General features: G+C 53.0%; 1 protein-coding gene across 4 annotated transcripts in view; it reads left to right on the top strand.

Annotated features, from left to right (window-relative positions):
• LRRK1 (leucine rich repeat kinase 1) overlaps positions 1-19800 on the top strand; it is a 122397-nt gene extending 102597 nt beyond the window's left edge. For all 4 annotated transcript variants that reach the window (XM_082736663.1, XM_082736664.1, XM_082736666.1 and 1 more), the window contains 9 exons: positions 1427-1624; positions 2659-2936; positions 4841-5035; positions 5555-5706; positions 11491-11608; positions 12642-12758; positions 15268-16118; positions 16474-16575; positions 18426-19800. In XM_082736663.1, the coding sequence (XP_082592789.1) occupies positions 1427-1624; positions 2659-2936; positions 4841-5035; positions 5555-5706; positions 11491-11608; positions 12642-12758; positions 15268-16118; positions 16474-16575; positions 18426-18603 (2189 nt within the window). In that variant the 3' untranslated portion in view covers positions 18604-19800. The remainder of the gene's footprint in view (positions 1-1426; positions 1625-2658; positions 2937-4840; positions 5036-5554; positions 5707-11490; positions 11609-12641; positions 12759-15267; positions 16119-16473; positions 16576-18425) is intronic.
• Positions 19801-20814: the final 1014 nt, after the last annotated feature.

The raw sequence follows: 20814 nt of genomic DNA, 5'->3' as shown, positions 1-20814 counted from the left end.
CTGTGTGCAGCTCAGAGATGTCCTCTACCTAGAGCAACCCATCCCCACTCTACACCCGGCTGGTGCGGGTACTGGGTGACCCCCTCACTCCCATCCGGCAGGATATCACATGTCTTGCCCCACCCCCGCCCGGCTCAGCGTGTTCATCCTTACGATCATTCAGGTCATTTACACGCTTGGTAGGACAATCAGAATCAGAGCAATTAAAAAAAAAAAAAAAAGATCAGAAAGGAAGAGACCTATTGTTACTATAGGAAGAGAATGACTTCCTGCACTGAAAAATTCCAGAGAGTCTGCTGACAAATGTGAGAGCCAGTAAGAGCTTCCCAGAGTTGCCAGACCTGAGCTCAACCTCAGAATTCCGCAGCGTTCCCATGGACGGCGAAGGCAGCAATAAAGCGTAGAGTGTGGAGGGATAAATAATGTATATCGTTCAGTTCTCGTTTAAATCCTAGCGAGCATGTGCGTGCCTGTGTGTATGTGAGAGAGAGAAGGAGGTCTCACTCACTGAGTCTAAATGCGTATAAAATGGCAAAATCCCCCAGAACAGCTGAGAGTCCTAGAGAGGGAGACAAAGGGAAGAGACCTGCCCAGCAGGATCCCTGATTTCGAGATTGAACGTAGGGGAGGTACAGATGGGGACGTAGGAGGACAAGGAAGGCCTGGTCGAGCCCAGGGCCAGCCAAAGACCAGTGGGGTGGCATCTTGCCGACCCCCCCCTTTGGGGGGAAGAGGGGGACCCCTTGGGCAGCCACCTTCCAGGGGTTACAGCACAGACTGGAAATTGGCGACTCCTGCCAATAGATGTTGCTCCTCTGGCCTGAGATGACGTGTCACAGGCCCACGGCGGCCCCGGGTCTCTCTCTGGCTGAGGAGAGAAAGCTGGCTCTTTCTTGCCTTTGGAGGTCCAGGCTACCAGCGGGGAGTCAGGTGGGCCCGCCCTCAGCATCCCTGTGGGTGAGCAGCCGGGGCCCTGGTTACCTGCCCATCCTGGGGCTTGAGCCAGGCTCCAGGTGACACTCAGGAAGGCAAAACCAGAATAAGTCACTGCTGTGACCCTTCAGGGGTCCTCCCTCCCCAGCAGGGGGGTGGGGTGAGGGCTCCGAGAGTGACAGGATGACAGGGACACACGTAGGAGGGGGGCAGGAACCGCCCACTGTGTTGGGATGAGTTTAGCACCTGAGGAGGAAGGGGCCCCGTACCAGCCTGAATGCCTCAGGAACGCCACCGCTGGGGCCGAATTCTAGGGCACAGTTTCCCACTTCTGATGTGTCAGTGCCTTAAAATGTGAGTGCTGCCGCCGCAGCCCCTCCGGTCCCCGGTCCCCGCGGGGCCGCTCTGAGTGTGGCAGGACCCCCCCTCCCCCCACCGAGTGGCCCTCGAGGGGCTCCCCGGACATCCCTGACGGCCGCGCCCTCCCTCGCAGACACCATGCTGCGGCACCTGCGGGCCACCGACGCCATGAAGAACTTCTCGGAGTTCCGGCAGGAGGCCAGCATGCTGCACGCCCTGCAGCACCCCTGTATCGTGTCTCTCATCGGCATCAGCATCCACCCGCTCTGCTTTGCCCTGGAGCTTGCCCCGCTCGGCAGCCTCAACACTGTGCTGTCGGAGAATGCCAAAGGTACCAGTTGTGCTCCGGAACATTCCCTGGGCATTGCCTGGGGCCCGGCCAGATACAGCCCCCCCTGCCCCCGCCGTGGGAGTTTGGCAGCCCAGACCCCAGGGAAGCTGGATCCCCGGGGGTTCCCCCCTACTGCCCGGCCTGGCTGTCGGGGGCAGAGCACTGACTTCCTGTGGGCCAAGAAAGGCACTTCCCCGGGTCTATACCCTGAGTGGTGGTGTTGTTGGTGAGGCTGGAGAAGCTTATGGTTTAGAGTCAGAGGGAACCCCATTCCAAATCGCGGTTCTCTCCTGTAATCCTGTAAGTGCCTCGTGTGCTGGCCTGTAAAAGGAGGGTGATAATAGTCCCACTAAGGGGGGGTGCAGTTGAGGGTCTCAAACGAGGCAGCCTAGGGTAGCCTGAGCTGCCCACATGCCCACCAGCCACACAAAGCTCTCCTTTCTCCAGAACGCACAACGCATGTCCATCATCACTCAAAACCAACATAAAAACAAAACAAAACACACACACACACAAAAACAAAAAACTGGGGTCATTTTTTTTTTTTTAATGAAATTTTACAGTAATTTTCCTCAGGACATGAATAGGGAACTAAGTTCCAAAGAGCGGACCAAAGGAGAGAGGTTGTGGTCTCGTGACTCAGGCAGAAGAAACACAATTAAACTCAAATCATGTCTCCCTCAGTGGAGGAGAACTTTTTTTAAATGAAACTCTTACTCCCACAGTCCACCCCTTGATCATAGCATGAGCTTGGCCTGCGATGAACTCTAGGAATTTTGAATCCTTGCCCTTTTCGTTAAAAACACCGACAATTCCAGGCATGAAGTACCATGTATGACACTGTAGAAATAAGCATCTCTCTCCTAAATACCGTTTTATTTCAGAAGGTCCTTCTCTGTCTCCGTGGGCCTCCAGCATGGAGAATGAGAAGTGTCCATAGGACATAAAGTATCTGGGGAGAGAGAAGGTGAGGAAAGACTGTTGTTGTAATGGTAGCTTGGTTTTTTGTTTTTTTTGTTTTTTTCTTTGCAAAGATTCTTCCTTTATGCCCCTGGGACACATGCTTACCCAGAAAATAGCCTACCAGATTGCATCCGGCCTAGCCTACCTGCACAAGAAAAATATCATCTTCTGTGACCTGAAGTCGGACAACATTCTGGTCTGGTCTCTGGACGTCAAGGAGCACATCAACATCAAGCTGTCGGACTATGGGATCTCACGACAGTCATTTCACGAGGGTGCCCTTGGCGTGGAGGGCACCCCCGGCTACCAAGCCCCAGAGATCAGGCCTCGCATCGTGTATGACGAGAAGGTACCCACACCCTGGCTCACTGTCGGCCCCCAGGAGGCCAGCCAGGCAGAACTTACGGCAGCCTCTGAGCTCTGTTTCCCCAGGCACAGTACCCTCCCTCTCCCGTGCTTCACCAGGGGGCTCTGGCTTGGACCAGAAAGGCACAGAGGTCTGTGCCCACTAGGAATGTCAAGGTTAACTTCTCCTTAGTTTCAGGACCAGTGAAGTCTCTCACCTCTGAAGTCTCTAACCTTGACTCAGAGACATAGTCAAGGTGAGTCCAGGACAGAAATGGGTCTGGATTTGGCTCCCAGCTCTGCCGTTTAGACATATACAGTGGGGACAGTGGACCAGCCTCGTGGGCGCTCATATGGAACAGTCAGAAGAAGGACGGCAAAGGCTCCTGGCCCATAGGTGCTGTCCCCAAGGCGTTGCCCAAGGTCAGTGCTAAGGCAGCATCGCCAAAGCCAGGAGAAGAGAGTGAATTCTAACAGGACAGGCATGGTCTCCCCAAGCCACTGCATGGCCAGCCTCAGCCAAGATGTTAGCTGAAGGTTTACTTTCTTCCCTGAAAGCCACTTAGTAGCGGCAGGCACAGAGACAACTTAGACCCATGTTCTAGCTAGTGTCAGCCCTGGTTCCTCAGTCCCGCAGCACTGAAACTCCCCTGGTCTACAGTCTTTCATTATTTGGTGATTTATAGATGAGTCATTGCCTGATTGCTTCAGGAATGACCTAAACAGGCCTGTAGTCCCCATGCTGTATGTTACATCCCCACGATATTTTATAACTGGATGTTTGTACCTTTTGGCCACCTTGGAATAAAAAAAGGAGAAAAGAATGGCCTTAGTGGGGCACCTGCGGGGCTAAGTTGGTTAACTGTCCAACTCTTGGTTTCGGCTCAGGTCACGATCTCAGGGTCACGAGATTGAGCCCCACTGAGCTTGGGATCGCTTTCTCCCTCTCCCTCTGCCTCTCCTCCATCCTTCTAAAAAAAGGAATGACCTTAGCATGTGTGGGTTAACTCATCACCTGTGGCTATTAACCAAAATAGAAAAGGCAAATCACAGTGATAAAAATAAGAGCTTCTTAAGTGGCAGGTGACACAGACCAGGCACCTCGAAACCAAGATTATAACAGGAACCTTCACACTGAAAACTCTCAGGTCCACCTCAGCCATCCTCCTGCTAAAACATTATCTACCTCTTGGCCCTCACGGAGGCCTAAACTAACTTCTTCTTTTGGGGCCCTTTGAGGATATTAAACTTAGAGGAGTCAACATTTAGTGATTTAGGAGATATTCCCCCTTTATGATTTGCATACACTGTCCTTCTGGTGCCAGGCACATTTAGCTGAGGGTCCGTGTTCTCTTGCCTTTTCTTGATTCTCAAGGATGAGGAGTGTAGCATCTCTGGAGCCCTTAACCTGAGGGCTAGCAGGGTCCCCGTGTGTGTTTATTGGATGGTTGGATGAGTGGATGGGTGGATGGTTGGATGGAAGGAAGGAAGTATGGGAGGATGGATAGGTAAGTGCGCGGAAGAACAAATCACCAGGTGGATGAATGGGTAGACAGGAATATAGATAGATAAATACACCGAAGGATAGGCCGTCGGATGGATGGATGGATGGATGGATGGATGGATGGATGGTTTGATGGTTGGATAATGGATGAAAAGAAGAAAAGGAAGGAAGGAGGGAAGGATTGGAAGATGGATGGCTAAAGGGACAAAATGATGGTCAAATGGTTGGTTGGAGGTTTGGACAGGTGGGGAGTGAGGGATGCATTGATGGATGAATTGATGACTGTGTCCCTTTGGGCAGGATCCCTGGTCCGATTGGTCTTCTGCTCCCTCCGTCTCAGGGCCAGCTTATGAAAGCTGCTTGGCCCAGGCCGGGGACCTGACTTGGCTTGCCTCTTTGCCCAGGTAGACATGTTCTCCTATGGAATGGTGCTCTACGAGTTGCTGTCGGGACAACGGCCAGCGCTGGGCCACCACCAGCTTCAGATTGCCAAGAAGCTGTCCAAGGGCATCCGTCCTATCCTGGGGCAGCCGGAGGAAGTCCAGTTCCATCGGCTCCAGGCACTCATGATGGAGTGCTGGGACACGAAGCCTGAGAAGGTACCTGATGGCCTGGGGGCTGGGGGCCTGGCCGCTCCTGCTCCTGTGGTGGTGGAGGCTCTGGATGTCCAGAGCCCACATGTATGTCTACTTGCCCATCCTTCACAAATGGGGCAACCCTTGTCTTCAGGAGTCATAATATTTTAAAGCTTAGCTGTTTGGGGCAAAAGGCCAGGGGGTTCAAGGTTAAATAAAATGATTTATCAAATTAGACAGTATGGATTTGATGTATTGGGAGTAAGTAAGGTCTGAGGAAAATTCTCCACAAGATAGCATGTCTGTGGGCATGGGGCTCGGAATATCGAGTTTAAGCTGACGGGACCACCTAAGTTCAAGTTCCCATAGAGAGTGAGGACCCAGGCCACCAGACGCTCTGGCACCTGGAGTTGTCTTGGCTTCTTCTGAACAGTTTCTCATCCTTCCTCCCTTGTTCAAGACCATCGGTTTCATGGGAAGGGTAGGTATCCATCTGGCCACAAGCGACCCTTGTTCACGGCTCTGGTGGCCTCTCTCCCTCAGCGACCCCTGGCCCTGTCGGTGGTGAGCCAGATGAAGGACCCAACCTTTGCCACATTCATGTACCAGCTACCCTGTGGGAAGCAGACGTCCTTCTTCTCCTCCCAAGGCCAGGAGTACATGGTGGTGTTCTGGGACGGGAAAGAGGAGTCCAGGTAATGTCCCGAGGCTGGCCGCGCCCTGCTAGTATTGGAGGGGGGGGGACTGTGGAATTGGGGAGCAGTCAGGGATGACCATGCTGAGAGGACTCTAGTGGACAGCTGGTTGAAAGCCTGGTGGAGTTCGCTCCAGAGAGAAAACTGAGTCCCCGCAAAGAGAAAGGCCTGTAGGCGTTCGCGGTTGAGAGGGGCAAAGAGAAGGGGTGCGTGGGGTCAACAGAGGCCTTAGCTCTTGTACTTGTTTTTTTCCTTCTTCATTCCCATCCCTTATTTCACCCACCTCCCATCCCCCTCCCCTCTGGCAACCCCCAGTTTGTTCTCTGTGTTTAGGAGTCTGTTTCTGTTTTATTTTTTCTTTTGTTTTTTAGATTCCACGTGTAATTGAAATCATATGGTGTTTGTCTTTTTCTGACGTATTTCACTTAGCATAATGCCTCCAGGTCCAGCCGTGTTGTTGCAAAGGCCAAGATGTCATTCTTTTTTATGGCTGAGTAATATTCCGTGTGTGTGTGTGTGTGTGTGTGTGTGTGTGTGTGTGTACACCACATCTTTATCCATGCATCTGTGGATGGACGCTTAGGTTGCTTCCATATTTGGCTACTGTAAAAAATGTTGCAGTGAACAGGGATGCACATATCTTTTTTGTTGTTGTTGTTTTTAATTTATTTGAGAGAGAGCAGAAGCATGAACAGGGCCATGGGGGTGGCATAGGAAAAGGGGGAGGGAGAAGCAGACTCCCTACTAAGCAGAGAACCCAATGCAGGTCTCGATCCCAGAACCCTGGGATCATGACCTGAGCCAAAGGCAGCCACTTAACTGAGCCACCCAGATACCCTGCGAAGCACATATCTTTTCAAATTAGTGTTTTCATTTTCTTCAGGTAAATACCCAGAAGTGGAGTTATTGGATCCTATGCTATTTCTATTTTTAATATTTTGAATATTATATTTTTATAATATTTTAATATTTTAATATTCCGTACTTTTTTTCCAGTTCATATCCCCACCAACAGTGCAAGAGGGTTCCCTTTCCTCTGCAGTCTCTCCAACACTTGTTGGTTCTCGCCCTTTTTTTTTTTTTTTTGGTTCTTGTCTTTCTGACTCTGGCCCTTCTGATAGGTGTGAAGTGATACCTCATCGTGAGTTTGATTCACATTCCCCTGATGATCAGTGATGTTGAGCATCTTTTCGTGTGTCTGTTGACCCTCTGGATGTCTTCTTAAAAAAAAAAAAATGTCTATTGAGGTCTTCTGCTTATATTTTACTTTTTTTTAAAGATTTTATTTATTTATTTGACAGACAGCGATCACAAGTAGACAGAGAAGGAGGCAGAGGGGGAGTGGGAAGCAGGTTCCCTGCTAAGCAGAGAGCCCCATGCTGGGCTCGATCCCAGGACCCTGGGATCATGACCTGAGCTGAAGGCAAAGGCTTAACCCACTGAGCCACCCAGGTGCCCCTTCTGCTCATTTTTTAATCCAATTACTTGTTTTCTTGGTGCTAAATCGTATAAACTCTTTATATATTTTGGGTGTTAACCCCTTATCAGATTTATCATTTGCAAATATCTCCCATCCAGTAGCTTGCCCTTCTGCTTTGCTGATGGTTTCCTTCACTGTGCCAAAGCTTTTTAGTTCGCTGTGGTCCCAGTTTATTTTTGCTTTTGTTGCCCTTGATTCAGGAGACAGATCCAAAAAAATATTGCTTAGCTTGATGTCCTAGGGTTTACTGCCTCTGTTTTCTTTTAGAAGTGTTATGGTTTCTGGGGCACTTAGGTGGCTCAGTGGGTTAAGCCTCTGCCTTCGGCTTAGGTCATGGTCCCAGGGTCCTGGAATTGAGCCCTCCATTGGGCTCTCTGCTCAGCAGGACCCTGCTTCCTCCTCTCTCTCTCTCTGCCTGCCTCTCTGCCTACCTGTGATCTCTGTCTGTCAAATAAATAAATAAAATCTTTAAAAAAAAAAAAAAAGAACTTTTATGGTTTCAGGTCCACCTTTTAGGTCTTCGAGTTTATTTTGTGTATTGTGTAAGAAAGTGGCCCAGTTTCATTCTTTTGCATATGGCTGTCAAGTTCTGATTGAACAACACTGATTGAAGAAACTGTCTTCCCACCCATTGTGTATTCTTGCCTCCTTTGTCATGGAGGAACTGACCACATAAGTATGGGTTTATTTCTGGGCTCTCTGTTCTGTTCTGTTGATCTATGTGTGTTTTGGGGCCCATACCATTCCATTTTGATTACTCCGGCTTTGTCATTAATGGTTCAAAACCAAGGATTGTGATACTCCCAGCTTTAGTCTTCTGTCTCAAGGTTTCTTTGGCTTTTCCAGTCTTTTGTGGCCTCCATGCAAATTTTAAAGATTATGTGTTCTCATTCTATGAAAAATGCTGATGCTCTTTTGATAGGGAGAGCGTTGAATCTGTAGATGACTTTGGGTAGTATGGATGTTTGAATAATAGTGACTCAACCAGTCCATAAACATGTGTCCTTTTATTTATGTCCTCTTCAGTTTGTTTTATCAATGTCTTTCACCTCCTGGATTAACGGTATTCCTAGGTATTTTATTCTTTTTGGTGCAACTGTAAATGGAATCATTTTCTTAACTTTTCTTTCTGCTAGTGTGCAGAAACATGACAGATTCCTGTATATTGATTTTGTACCCCACATCTTTACCTCGGTCACCTATTAGTTGTAATAGTTCTCCCATCCTGGGAGGACTTTGTTTTAAGATGGGTGCTATCTGCAGCTTGATGGCAGAAGGAGCAAATGATGCTGGGGGTCAGGGAGAAAGGACAGTGACTGGGGTGGGGTTGTCGAGTAGCGAGAGGGGCAGGGGACCCCGAGCCAAGCAGGACTGGTGCCCTTACATAAGCCATTTGTGGGCCTTCCCTTCTAGTCACATCTTTTTCTCAGTGAAGTGACAGGAAGGATGAAGCATCGGGATAGGTTTTGAATATTCGAGAAGACCACAGCGTGTGACGTGAACATGGGCACATGAGACCAGGGTGGTGATGGCAGCCCTGAGGCCCTCCGGGGGTTGGAGGTCATATGTTGGAGATAAGGCTCATCCACAGGGTTATGTGCCCCCAGCATGCTTTGCTGCCCCCAGATTGCAAGCTGGGCAACAGTTGGTTTTAAGCAGAGTTGGGTTTTTGGCAGGAGGGAGAGAAGGACATGAGCAGTGCAGGTATTTTCAAAAGGGTCATGATAGAGATGGATCATAAAATAATGGGGCCATAAAATGGATAAGGAATAATGGAAAGTACCAGAGAGTCCTAGATCTTAGCAGAGAGTAAACAAAACCAAAAACCCTGTGATGTTATGGTAGTGGGTGGAATATTCTGGAAAACTCAGGGGTAGAGGTCAGAAAATAGATCCTTGACACTGAGTGGGTGGGAGGGTTGCAAATATTAGCAAAGACGGGATTGACATGCAACTTTGGGAGAGGGTGGCTGGGGTAAGCTGAGAATGAGATCACTGGGAAACGAACAGGAGGTCACAGGACCAAGATGCCAAGTATTGGAAAGATCAGCTTTGTAGTCTCCAAAACCCACCATCTGGTGTGAGATCCTCCAGTCCCGGTCAGGGTATGAGGTGTTTCCCACCCCCTCGTGGGACATCTTCAGAGTCACAAGAGCATTTCATGGCCTGAATCGTCTTCCAAGACTCATGGAAAACATAGGCGGGTGTCACAGTCGAATAATGCTTAGAGACACGAGGAGATAAATGGAAGAACTTTGCCATTTTCCCAAGATCCGTCCAGGTGACGTTTGCACCACGATGAATGCCGTGGGGACTGAGCGCTCTGACATAAGACATGGTGTAAGAAACCATGCCCTAAAGAAATATGTATATTGGTGCATGTGCATATTTACTTGTTTTTACTAATATTTATATATGCAAATATATATTTTTTCAGTAATTACATCGCCGGGCATCACACATTGTGATATTTGGCATGTAAAGTATGAAAGATAGATTAAATTTTAAAAAAAGAACAGTACTTCTGAATTTAAATTTTTGGATTCATATAGATTTTATCTTTATGAAAAATAAACTCGTGTTTCCTGGCCCTGCCCATTGATAAGGCCTACCAGTAATGACCATTTAGCAATCATGACTCCTGGGACCCAGATGGTGGGTCTAAGCACCCTAGTACTTAGTACTCTAAGTACATAAGGAACCAGGGCTTGTTGGAGAGGTGGCTGACTCCAGGTCTGGGACAGGAAGATGGCCGGAACATCTGACACACCAGAATCAAGGATGCCATCAGATATTCGTGAGGGGAGATTAAAGGGATTTAGGAGTCAACCCAGAGAGGTTCCTACTGGCCAAGGATAGGGCAATTGGCCATTTAGTAAGAAGAATTGCAGTGGGTTGAGACATGTCAAATTTTTTAATTCATGTTTCTAATGCTACTTAATAAAAAACAAAACAAAAAAAATAGAAACAGACAAACTGGGGTGCCTGGGTAGCTCTAGTCAGTTAAGTGTCCAGTTCTTGATTTCAGCTCAGGTCATGACTTCATGGTCTTTAGATCAAGCCCCACATGGGGCTTCATGTTCAGCAGGGAGTCTGCCTAAAACTCTCTCTCTCTCCCTCTCCCCATGCCCTCCCTCTGCCCATACTCTCTAAATAAATTAAGTCTTAAACAAAAACCGCTCGTTGATGACCATTGGAGGCTCCGATCCACTATTTTGAAAACTAGTATATTCAGAAAGAATCAAGGTTTTATTCTGCCTTTCCTATGTGAATTCTACCCCAGGGTAACAAAAGAGAGAAAAGGAGGAAGTTTCTCTTTTTAGAATAAAAGAAGCTAATACATAAATAAAGAATGCCAGAAATAGAATGTCAGCCTTTTGCAATCTCTATTGAAATAATGGATATAAGGCAGTGATCATTCATGATCACAAAAGGAGTGAGAACAGGACATTCCCAACAGAAATCCACACCCCCACTGAGGAAATGTTCTTGCCTAAAAAAAAACAGAATCTGATCAAGACTCCAGACTTGGGGGAGGGGTGAGACAGATGACACCCAAGGGATGTGGGGACTGCACAGGACACCCCCGGCATCCTCTGCACATAACCTGCCAGAGAAAAAAGAGAAAGGGGAGGGGAAGCCAGTCTATAGACTGAGAGACATAAATGTGCAAAAGATGTGTGTGACCTTGGTCAATAACTTCAGTCTCCACTTCAGACAGTGAGGACACTGGATGCCCAGGAGGAATCGGGGGGAGACAGAAATGCGAGGGGCAGGTCAGTTCCAGTGAGCAAACAGCAGCCCTAATATATGACAGCTTATTAGTTCTCAGAGTACTCGTGTTGGGGGATGTGTTTTGAGGACCCCCCAGCTTACTCTGACATGCACCCATCTGTCTTTAGCCTTGATTTTGTCTGCTCTGATATGGAGCAGCTCTCCTGTTCCTGGGTTGTAGCAGATATGGCCAGCGGGAAGGGTGAGTGGCTTTGATGGAAATGCGGCCACTTGTGCCCCTTCTTCACACCGGGGGGCAACTTCTCAGACTTTCCAACATCACAGACAGAAGAGAGCCTTTCTTCCCATTGGGAATGCCCTCCCACGGCCCAAACATTCAAGCAAGGGAAGCAGAATCCACCTGCACCCAGTGCCGTGAACGGTCCTCGATTCTCTCAGAACGTGGCCACATTCAACCCTGGGTTGGAGGGGCTGGAGGAGGCAGCTGACGTCCTCCCCCAAGGCTGCTCAGGCCACGCCAAGAGAAGGGAGGCCACTGTGTACTGACCCCACAATTGTCCCCGATTCTAGGAACTACACGGTGGTGAACACGGAGAAGGGCCTTATGGAAGTACAGCGGATGAGCTGTGCGGGAATGAAGCTGAGCTGCCAGCTCAAGGTCCAGAACTCTCTGTGGACGGCCACTGAGGTAGGTGCCCCCACACAGGGCTCTCATCCAGCTAGGCAACACAGGGCGCAGTCCATGCCGCGTTTTTTGGGGGGTGGGGGGGATTTAGCAAAGAGGAACACAGGATGCCTAGGTAGGTGGGATTACCAGATAACCCCAGCCTGCACGTGTGAGACCCCCAGAGCAGTGCCAGCGGCCCTGAGAAGAAGCAGAAGCGCAGTGTGTCCCCAAAGGTATCGACCGGCCTTGTCCCTGCTTGTGACCTGGACTCAGTCGAGAGAAGTCTCAGGTGCGGGATCCCCGCGAAAGAACTCCATTAGGCTGGTGAAGTCACTGGGTTTCTCAGAGCACTGCAGGGGCTCCCCAGCCAGTCCTCCACTCAGCCCTAAAGGCATTTTGCCTTCACATCAAGGAAGTCAGCCGAAGGCCTTGGGAGCTGTCTTCTGAGAAATCCAGAGGGACGGGCCCCAGAGAATGCTTGGACTCTCCAGAGCTGTGTGGGGCGTGGTGAGGGGGCGTGGTGAGGGGCGTGGTGAGGGGGCGTGGCATTCGTGCCTCCTGCCCCGCCTCTCAGAGGACAGACACACGGAACAGACCGAGCTCTGACAGCAGGTTAGGCTGTGCCCCCCCCCCCTCCCCGGCGATGGGCAGCGCGGAGGTGCTCTAATTCCCTTTCGGGCTCACACACACTTCCCTCCACCTGCCGTGAGATGTCACGGGAAAGGTGAGGAACAGCGCAGTCAGGCAGTCCCACTTTGGCCAGGAATGCAGAGACACACACACAGACACTCAGGGGAAATAAAGTCTGGGCCCCAAGTCCCTGTGGTGGTTTTCTCCAGGTAACAGGGTAGGGGCAATTCTGTGTTTCTTCTTTAAATTCGTGTCATTTTCAAGATCCCTACAAAACACAGGAAGATGCAACCAGCCAACCAGAAAGGCCCGGTCAAGGTTGCTTCCTAAGGCACAAAGGGATTCCCAAGGCAAAAGGGACCCTGAGAGAAAATGGCAGGCATGTTCCCGCTGGGGTCTTACGTTGGCTTGTCTGCCTCTATAGGACCAGAAGATCTACATCTATAGCCTCAAGGGCATGTGCCCCTTAAACACACCCCAACGGGCTTTGGACACCCCGGCGGTCGTCACCTGCTTGTTGGCAGTGCCTGTTATTAAAAAGGTGAGGTCGGGCGGGGGGAGGTGGATGCCCTTCTGTTGGGGCATCCCCCCTCGGCTTGGGTGTGGGGGTATGAGAAGCGGGAGCAAAGCCAGTTCCTCTTGGACCACCGAGCCCGGGGTCAGGTCCCAGTCAGCCTCAGAGAGACAGACCATCATGAGTGCCTTTTCAGGAGCCTGTGGAACTCACAGAGCAGAACTCGGGGCTGAGGGGAAAGCTTGCATTTCACCTGCAAATGCCACAGTCCCAGATTCAGGTGAAGCGCTTTTGGGGTACAGATGGTATAAATAGCCGTTGCATGTGTGCCCTTCCCCTTCGGGTAGCAGTGGACATGTGCAGGCAGCCCTGCCCACACCCCAGGGGAGCAGCAGGCTCCATGTACCTCTGGAGTACCCACGGTCAGCCCTAGACCTTGGGTCCCTCTTTGTCCTTGATCTTCTAGCCCCCACCTCTCTGAAATAGAGCCCCAGGTGGTCAATCCCCACAGCCTGGGTCTCCGGCCCCTCTGCAGGTGGATGAGCCTCCCCGCCCATCCAGCACCGCGCTCTGGGGTGACCCTTCTTGCTAGGAATGCACCTCTGCCACACCACCTTTTATTCAGTTCTCAAGGTCAGGGACCACCGAGCCTGCTCTGAGAAGCTGCCCCAGCCCTGCAGTGGTGCTGTCTGGCTTCTCAGGCCTCTGAACCCAGGCACTGCTCTTCTGCCTTTGCCCCCTGCCCCGCCGCCCCGTCCCCTGCTGGTTCTCCCTGCTCCTCGTCAACGCTCAGGGTGTCATTATCAGTGGTGTTTGGTTAAAACATGTTGGCTGTCATCATCCAATTTCAGTTTTCCCATCTGGAAAACAAGGATAAGAAGAGGTTGAAAAGGGTTCTTTGAGCATAACATCCTCCAAGCTCTGGACCTGTGCACTTGGGTAAATGTGAGAGCATTATTATGACTTCTTAACAGTCGTGAAGTAGATATGCTCTTTTGCCCAACTACAGTCTATTTCTTTAAAAAAAAAATTTTTTTAAAGTCTGAAATGAACCCTAGAATCATTTACAACCGTGCCCCATGGGCAAGGCTGGGCAGCTCGGGACCCCGTCTGCCCAGAGCCCAGGAGGACATGGCACAAAGCGTTATTTAAGGCCACTGCTGGCCAGAGCCCCCGAACCAGGGCACCACCACCCGCACGACCAAGGGGAATAAAGCGGGCTCTGTGCGGAGCCTCCTTGTCAGCATGCCTGCGCCTCGGAGGCCGTGCTGCCCCGCGGCCACGACGGCAGGCCCCTGCATTCTTGCACGCGCACATTCACACCCAGCCGGACCGTGGGGCTCACCGCCCGGACTGGGGCCCAGAGCTGGGATTCAGATAGAGACGCTGCTCCTATTTGCTTTGGCTGCCTTCTTCCCGAAATTTCTGAGGATGGATTTTGATAAATGTTCTTAGGACTCATGGACCTTGCTGTTGTGCTCTCGTTCCCTTGGACAGTCTGGCCTCCCCAGTTCCCAGGTAGCTCCAGGTCCCAGAAAGGGGACTTTCTATTGCCCACCCGTGCTGGCACGAAGCCTGGGTCCCTGCTCTGTGGTGGCTTCGGCTTTGTTCTCCTGAATTCCTCCCTTCCACCTAGCCCTTGCCAGGCATCCGGGCTCTGCAGCTGCCCTCTGTTCTCGGCTCCACAGAGATGCTTCAGGGAGGCCAGCATCCAGCACTGTCCCTGCACCTTTGCCTATAGAAGATGGCACGCTTCACTGTGAGGGTGGAGGGCAACCCCAGGACCCTAGCGTGGCCATCTAGGCACTTCAGAATACGTGTGGGAAGTGGGGGGGAGGGGTGTAGACACAGGGTCCGAGAAGTGCCTCCATGAGAGGGTTGAGCTGGAAGCGATTTCTTCAAGGGTAGGCTCAGCTGCACACATCATCTGCTGGGGCAGAACGCCAGGTGGATTCACAGAGATGGTTGAGACTCAGCCCTTCCATGTGGCAGGCCCACACCGAGGACGCAGTGGCGGGCACGCCAAGCCTACTGCCATGGAGTCCCCGTCTGGTGGGGCAGCCGGCAGGAGGTCGCAAGCACGCCCACATGCTGACCATGACTGCTGTCACATCGTTAACAAGCGGAGCTCATGGGAAGGAGGGAACCACGTCCTGCCTCTGAAGGAGGCCCGTGTGACCCGAGGCAGAAGGCAGCCCCCTCCCACTCACACTGCCGGAAGCCAGCCTGCAGGCCCCTTGATTCAGGGCCCTTGATTCAGGGCACACCCGCCCTTCCCCTATGTGCCAGGGGCCACGCTCTTCCCCTGCACACTCCTCTCCTGCTCCTGGCAGGGAGGGCGGGTGTGGCTCTTCTGGGCCAGAGTTGCACCTGCTCTGGGAGCATGCCCAGAAGCTCCTGCTGGCGGCCTCCTGCCTTTCTGGGTACATCACTCCTCTGAGGGTGCTGGGGTCAGTGCAAAGAGGAGTTTTGTGCCCACTCTGCTTCTCTCCCGGCCTGCGGGAGGCTCACGGGCAGTCCTATCTTCTCCCCGCAGAACTCCTACCTGGTGCTCGCAGGCCTGGATGACGGGCTTGTGGCGGTGTTTCCTGTGGTGCGGGGCGCCCCGGACAGCAGCTGCTCCTACCTGTGCTCACACACGGCCAACAGGTCCAAGTTCAGCATCCCAGATGAAGACACGCGGCAGAACCCCTACCCTGTGAAGGCCATGGAGGTGGTCAACAGCGGTTCCGAGGTCTGGTACAGCAACGGGCCAGGCCTGCTGGTCATCGACTGTGCAGCCCTGGAGATCAGCAGGAGGCTGGAGCCCTACTCGGCCCCTTCGGTGGTCACCTCGGTCGTGTGCAGCTCCGAGTGCCGTGGGGAGGAGGTCGTCTGGTGCCTGGATGACAGGGCCAACTCACTGGTGATGTACCACGCGGCCACCTACCAGCTGTGTGCCCGGTACTTCTGTGGGGACCCCAGCCCACTCAGAGACATGTTTCCAGTGCGCCCCCTGGGTCCAGAGTCCCCAGGCAGCCACGCAGCTGGCTCCGAAGAGCCCAAGGGGGACTCCATCGCGGACGTGAGCATCATGTACAGCGAGGAGCTAGGCACACAGATCCTAACGCACCAGGACTCGCTGACTGACTACTGCTCCATGTCCTCCTACTCCTCATCCTCTCCCCACCGGGCCCCCGCGTCCTCCTCCAGCCTGCCCTGCTCCCCGACCAGCTCTTCCAGTGTGCCTTTCTCCACCGACTGTGAGGACTCTGACCGGCTGAACGAGCCCGCCGTGAGCTCCGACAGGTCTGAGCACGACCTGACGCCCGTGGACGGGGACGCCTTCAGCCAGCACCTGCAGGCCGTGAGGATCCTAGCCGTGAAAGACGTCATCTGGGTCCCCAGGTACGTTTCCCCGCGAGCGGGGCAGCGCTCCCATACTGCCCACGGGAGCTTGCCGAGGCCACCATGCTCCCTGTGTTCTGGAGCCTCGAGGGGTCTCTTTAGGAAACCTGAGAAGGGCCCCCATGAGTGCTCATCTGCCCCCCGGGGACCGCCAGGCAGAGCCCCGATTTGCAGCGATTCGGTTTCCCGCTGGGAAAGGCCTCCTGGGCCTGGCCGCGGCGCCCTCGTGGTAACCTAATCCGTTCTCACAGAGACGGCGCATTTGTTGCCTCGCCTCTGTGCACGCTGGCTCCATTTCCCCCCGAGAGCACGGCCCTGGACAAAACGCTTCCCCTTCTCGGGTTTGGTTTCGCAGGCGCGGCGGCGATGTCATTGTCATCGGCCTGGAGAAGGACGCCGGGGGCCAACGGGGCCGCGTCCTCGCTGTCTTAAAAGCCCGGGAGCTGACTCCGCATGGGTAAGCCTGAAGATGCCTCCTTTAGGCCCCCCAGCTGTGGTGTGGGGAATCAGGACCCCTCTGCCAGCACCCCCTACACCCTCAGGGGCTTCTCACCCTTCTGTCCTCCACCAATAAATGCCACGGTGGCCAGAAGGCAGAGAAGGAACAAGTTGAGGTCCTCCAGGCAGCTCCTTGGAGCTCAGCAAATACTAGCTGAACTGGGCATCACGGGTCATGGGTCCACAGATCATGGCTGGCTGTTTCTGGGGTTCCCAGTGCACCTGCAGATTGAGGGTCCTGCCTGGGGTCTATATGTCCAGGGCTGGAGTTCAGCTGCCATTGAAACGGGGAGCTGACTGATCACTGTCCTTCCCACCAAGTAGGGCCCTTTCTGGGGTCTCCGCCTGCCCAGACAGCCCCTAGGGGAGGCACAGACCTGGCACACACCATCCCTCCCTGTGCCCGAGCCCAGGCTCTGCCATGGCTCCATACCCATCTGTCGGGAGGCCCTAGCAGGAGGCAGACCAGACTCCACTGAGAAGGTTGTTCTGGGGCAAGACGGCCTATCTGGATACAGTGTGCGTGGCTATGGGCATGGGAGGCTGGCACTGGCCAGTATCCCCAGAGTCCCCTGCCAGCCGGCAGTATGCACACCTCACTTTGTCTACTGAGTCCCATCCTGAGACCCTCCTTGATGGAGAAATGTCATGTGGCCTGTTTGCCCCAGAGCAGGATAATGGTGAAAGAGGAAACATTTGTGACAGGCCCCTTTCCTTGCCCGAAAGCACGGGGCATCCTCAAGGACCCACCAGATCCACTGACGCCTGGTCTGCCAGTGATTCCAGAAGCAAGATCTGGGATGTGTTGTGTGTGTGTGTGTGTGTGAGTGTGTGTGTGTTGAGCCCCAGCTGAGTTTGTGGGTTAAGTAGTGACCACATCACAGGTCAGGGGGGTTGGGGGGCTTCTGGGGAAGCAGGCATGTCTGTAGAGCCCAGGCCTGGGGACCTCACTTTGCCCATCACTAGTGTCCCAAAGTTTTTCACGGGTGGTGTTTTCCTGTGCAGCCCCCAAAGACGGGTTTACTCTCTGTAGGGAGAAAGCAGTCCAGGCAGCTAGCTAACATTAAGGGCCATAGCCTGATCCCACCAGCTTTTTGCCATGCATCTGAGACATTGATTCTCTCGGCAGATAACTAGTGAATTCCTGCGGCGTGCAGGGCCCTGAGGTGGCCAGAGGCCCTGCATGTGATACCAGTTTGCACGCTGGCCACAGGGCAAGGCAGTGAGCGCTGGGACATGGGCTTCCCGGTCTGGCTGAGACCCAGCAGGAAACCTGTGGTGTGTGCACATATCGGCAAAACAATCCACAGCCTCCAAAAACAAATGCGAATAGTTAGGGCATGTTGGCACGGGTTTCCGTCGGTTATACCACCCTGGATTTCCTAAGCACCGAGAACTTAGCATAGGAGGAAGAGCTGGGCCTGAGCTGACAGCAAGGAGAACCAAGTCAGTGCTTCAAATCCGTTAGTGTCCGCTGACAAGCAGCAGTCGGAGGTGATGGTGCTTTCTGGAAACTTGGGGGTCTGGGTCCACTGACAGAGGCTACCTGCTGTCTGTGGAGTGAGTCCCTTGCAGAAGGTCCCCATGCACACGAAGGAATGCCCTAGGCTCTTCTTTAGTTAGGAAGCCTCCGCACATGGGCTGGACCCCCCGGGGGAAGCCGGTGCAGCAGAGCACAGCCTGCCACCGGGCTAGGATGTCCAGATGCCCCCCCTCAGCCAGGCTCCCAAGAAATTGCACACTGAGGGTCCTGGCCCCAACCAAGTGGGGACCCCTGTAGATTTTCTCAGACCCCTCCTTTCTCTGTAGGGTGCTTGTGGACGCAGCCGTGGTGGCAAAGGACACAGTCGTGTGTGGCTTCAAGAATGAAAACACAGAGTGGTGCCTCGCTGTCTGGAGGGGCTGGGGCACCAGGGAGTTTGACATTTTCTACCAGTCCTATGAGGAGCTGGGCAGGCTGGAGGCTTGCACGCGGAAGAGGAGGTGATTCCTATGGAATGACAGTCGTGAAGACCTGGCTGCCCTGGACCACCCCTGCCTGCCGCCTGCTGCCCCCTGAGGACCCAGAAGACCCTGAAACATTTGCTGCTAGAAGTGCCGAGAAGTCACCACCTTGGCTGTGGTCTCGGGGGCTCCCTGGTTCTCCAGGGCAGAGCTAGCTGCCTACCTCCATTCTCCCATTATGGGTTTTGCAACCCAAGAGAAGACGGTGGGGCCTGGTTGGGAGTAACTGCCCCTGTCTCTTCCCTGGAAGTCCAGGAGCAGGGGAGGGGGGCCACGCTCCGGCCTGGGTCACACAAAGCGGGGCTGGGTCTTCCCGGTCCCTCCCCAGGTCTCAGATGGAATTACACTAGACGCTCTCAGCTGGGGAGCAGTTTGGGGCAGGGGCGGGAGGGTGCCGTGACCCCTGCCCCTTCCCCCAGTGGTCTCCAGGCTCTCAGCCCATTTCACAAGTCCCTGGGGCCCTGGGGCCCTGCTTGGGCAAGCAGAGATCAGATGTCTCCTGCTCAGGAAAGTCTCTGTGTGAGAAGCCCTCAGAAGGACGTCAGGGAGGAGCACTCCCAATCTGGGGGATGAATGAGTTCATTTAAGTGACACAGCCAGAAAGCCAAGAGCTCGTGCAGGGACCGGAGCACCCACTCGGCCTCTACATTCTTCTACTGACAAAAGGCCGGGGAAACTCAATCAGCAGGACTTAAGAAAGGGCCGTGTGTTTATAGCTTCGTAAAGTAAACTCGGACGCAGCTGGAGCACAAGCCCTGTTTGTTTGCACGTAATAATCTTGTTTATCACTTTAACAAATTAAGTAATAGCTCGGTGGTTAGGCCCTGGTTGTAAAATCACCTCGTACGGGGCTTCCACCAAATCAGGCGTTGGCTCAGCATTGACGGGGCTCACGGACAGCGAAGTCCAAGGAGCAAAATGGTTAATGAGGGATTTATGGGTCTGAGAGCCACCGTTTGTATAAATTAATGCACACACAGGTGCCCACGGATCACTTGGCTCCTGAAAGTAATCATCTGAGACCACTGGACCCGGAACGGTGGTGTGAACGTGAGCTCATCCCCTGGTTCAAGTTGTTGACCTTCTTCTAAAATTAAGTTATGCAGATCAAACTTAAGATTGGCTGGGATATGTGGACAAAGGTGGCTCCTTTTATTTGAAAATAAACCGGTTCTCTTGAGAATGATGTCAGCCTCTGTCTATAGAGCGTGTTGGAAGGACCCAGGCCCGCTTGCTGCTGGGGTGGAATGATCAGAACACCCCCACCGGCGCACAGCTGTCCCCATCCAAGCAGCCCCATAGCAGCCCCCCACACCCCCAGTGCACAGCTGTCCCCATCCAAGCAGCCCCATAGCAGCCCCCCACACCCCCAGTGCACAGCTGTCCCCATGCAAGCAGCCCCATCACAGCTTCTGTGAGCAGAGACAGCTGCTGCATCAGCCTCAGCCCACCCACTTCCTTTTGCTGTTGGCCGGGCATCGAGTCCAATGGGGACTGCAGGTCTATGCCTCCCACCTACGTCACCACCACATCCTGCTGCGGTCCCTCAGCTCGGCCTTGGTGCTCATCACTCTCCTTCCCTTGCCATCCCGGCACCCCACAGCTGCCCACTGCTCCCCACATGCAAACCGGGTCCCGTCCTTCCCCCGCTCCCATTCCACGCTCTACCACCTGCAGCCAGACTGCCAGGCCAAGGCTCAAGGCCCCCACCATCCAGTCCTAACCCACTTTCTGACCTGGCCTCCTCCCAGCCTGAGGCCCAAAGCTGCCGCGAGGAGAGGCCGGGTGTTTAGGCCATGGCCTCATGGAGCTGGCTTAGGGCACCTCTGCGCAAAAGTCAGAAACCCGTGCAGGAAATGGTTTCACTACATAAAAATTAGAAACTTAAACAGAAAAACTACCACAGAGTCAAAAGACAGTCAACTGTAGAAAAAAAATGTTGGTGACAAATGAGAGCCAAATAGCTAATTTATCTTATATGCAAAGAGTTGGTACCTATCGATAAGAAAGAGGAAACACAAAAGGAAAACAGGAAGAGCACATAAATAGCACTCACCCTCCCCCAACAGTTGGGAAGTAGTCGTGAGGACAACAACAAAATGTCCTTTACCCCTCATGTTGGCATTCTTGTGGGGATCCAAGGATGCCATGTTGAAAGGTCCACCTGTGCAAAGGCCCTGTGGCGGGAATGAGC

The sequence above is a fragment of the Mustela nivalis genome (genome assembly GCF_964662115.1).
Source record: "Mustela nivalis genome assembly, chromosome: 6".
NCBI lineage: Eukaryota > Metazoa > Chordata > Mammalia > Carnivora > Mustelidae > Mustela > Mustela nivalis.
The sequence above is the reverse complement of the archived record's forward strand: the minus strand, read 5'-3'. Positions and strand labels throughout refer to the sequence as shown.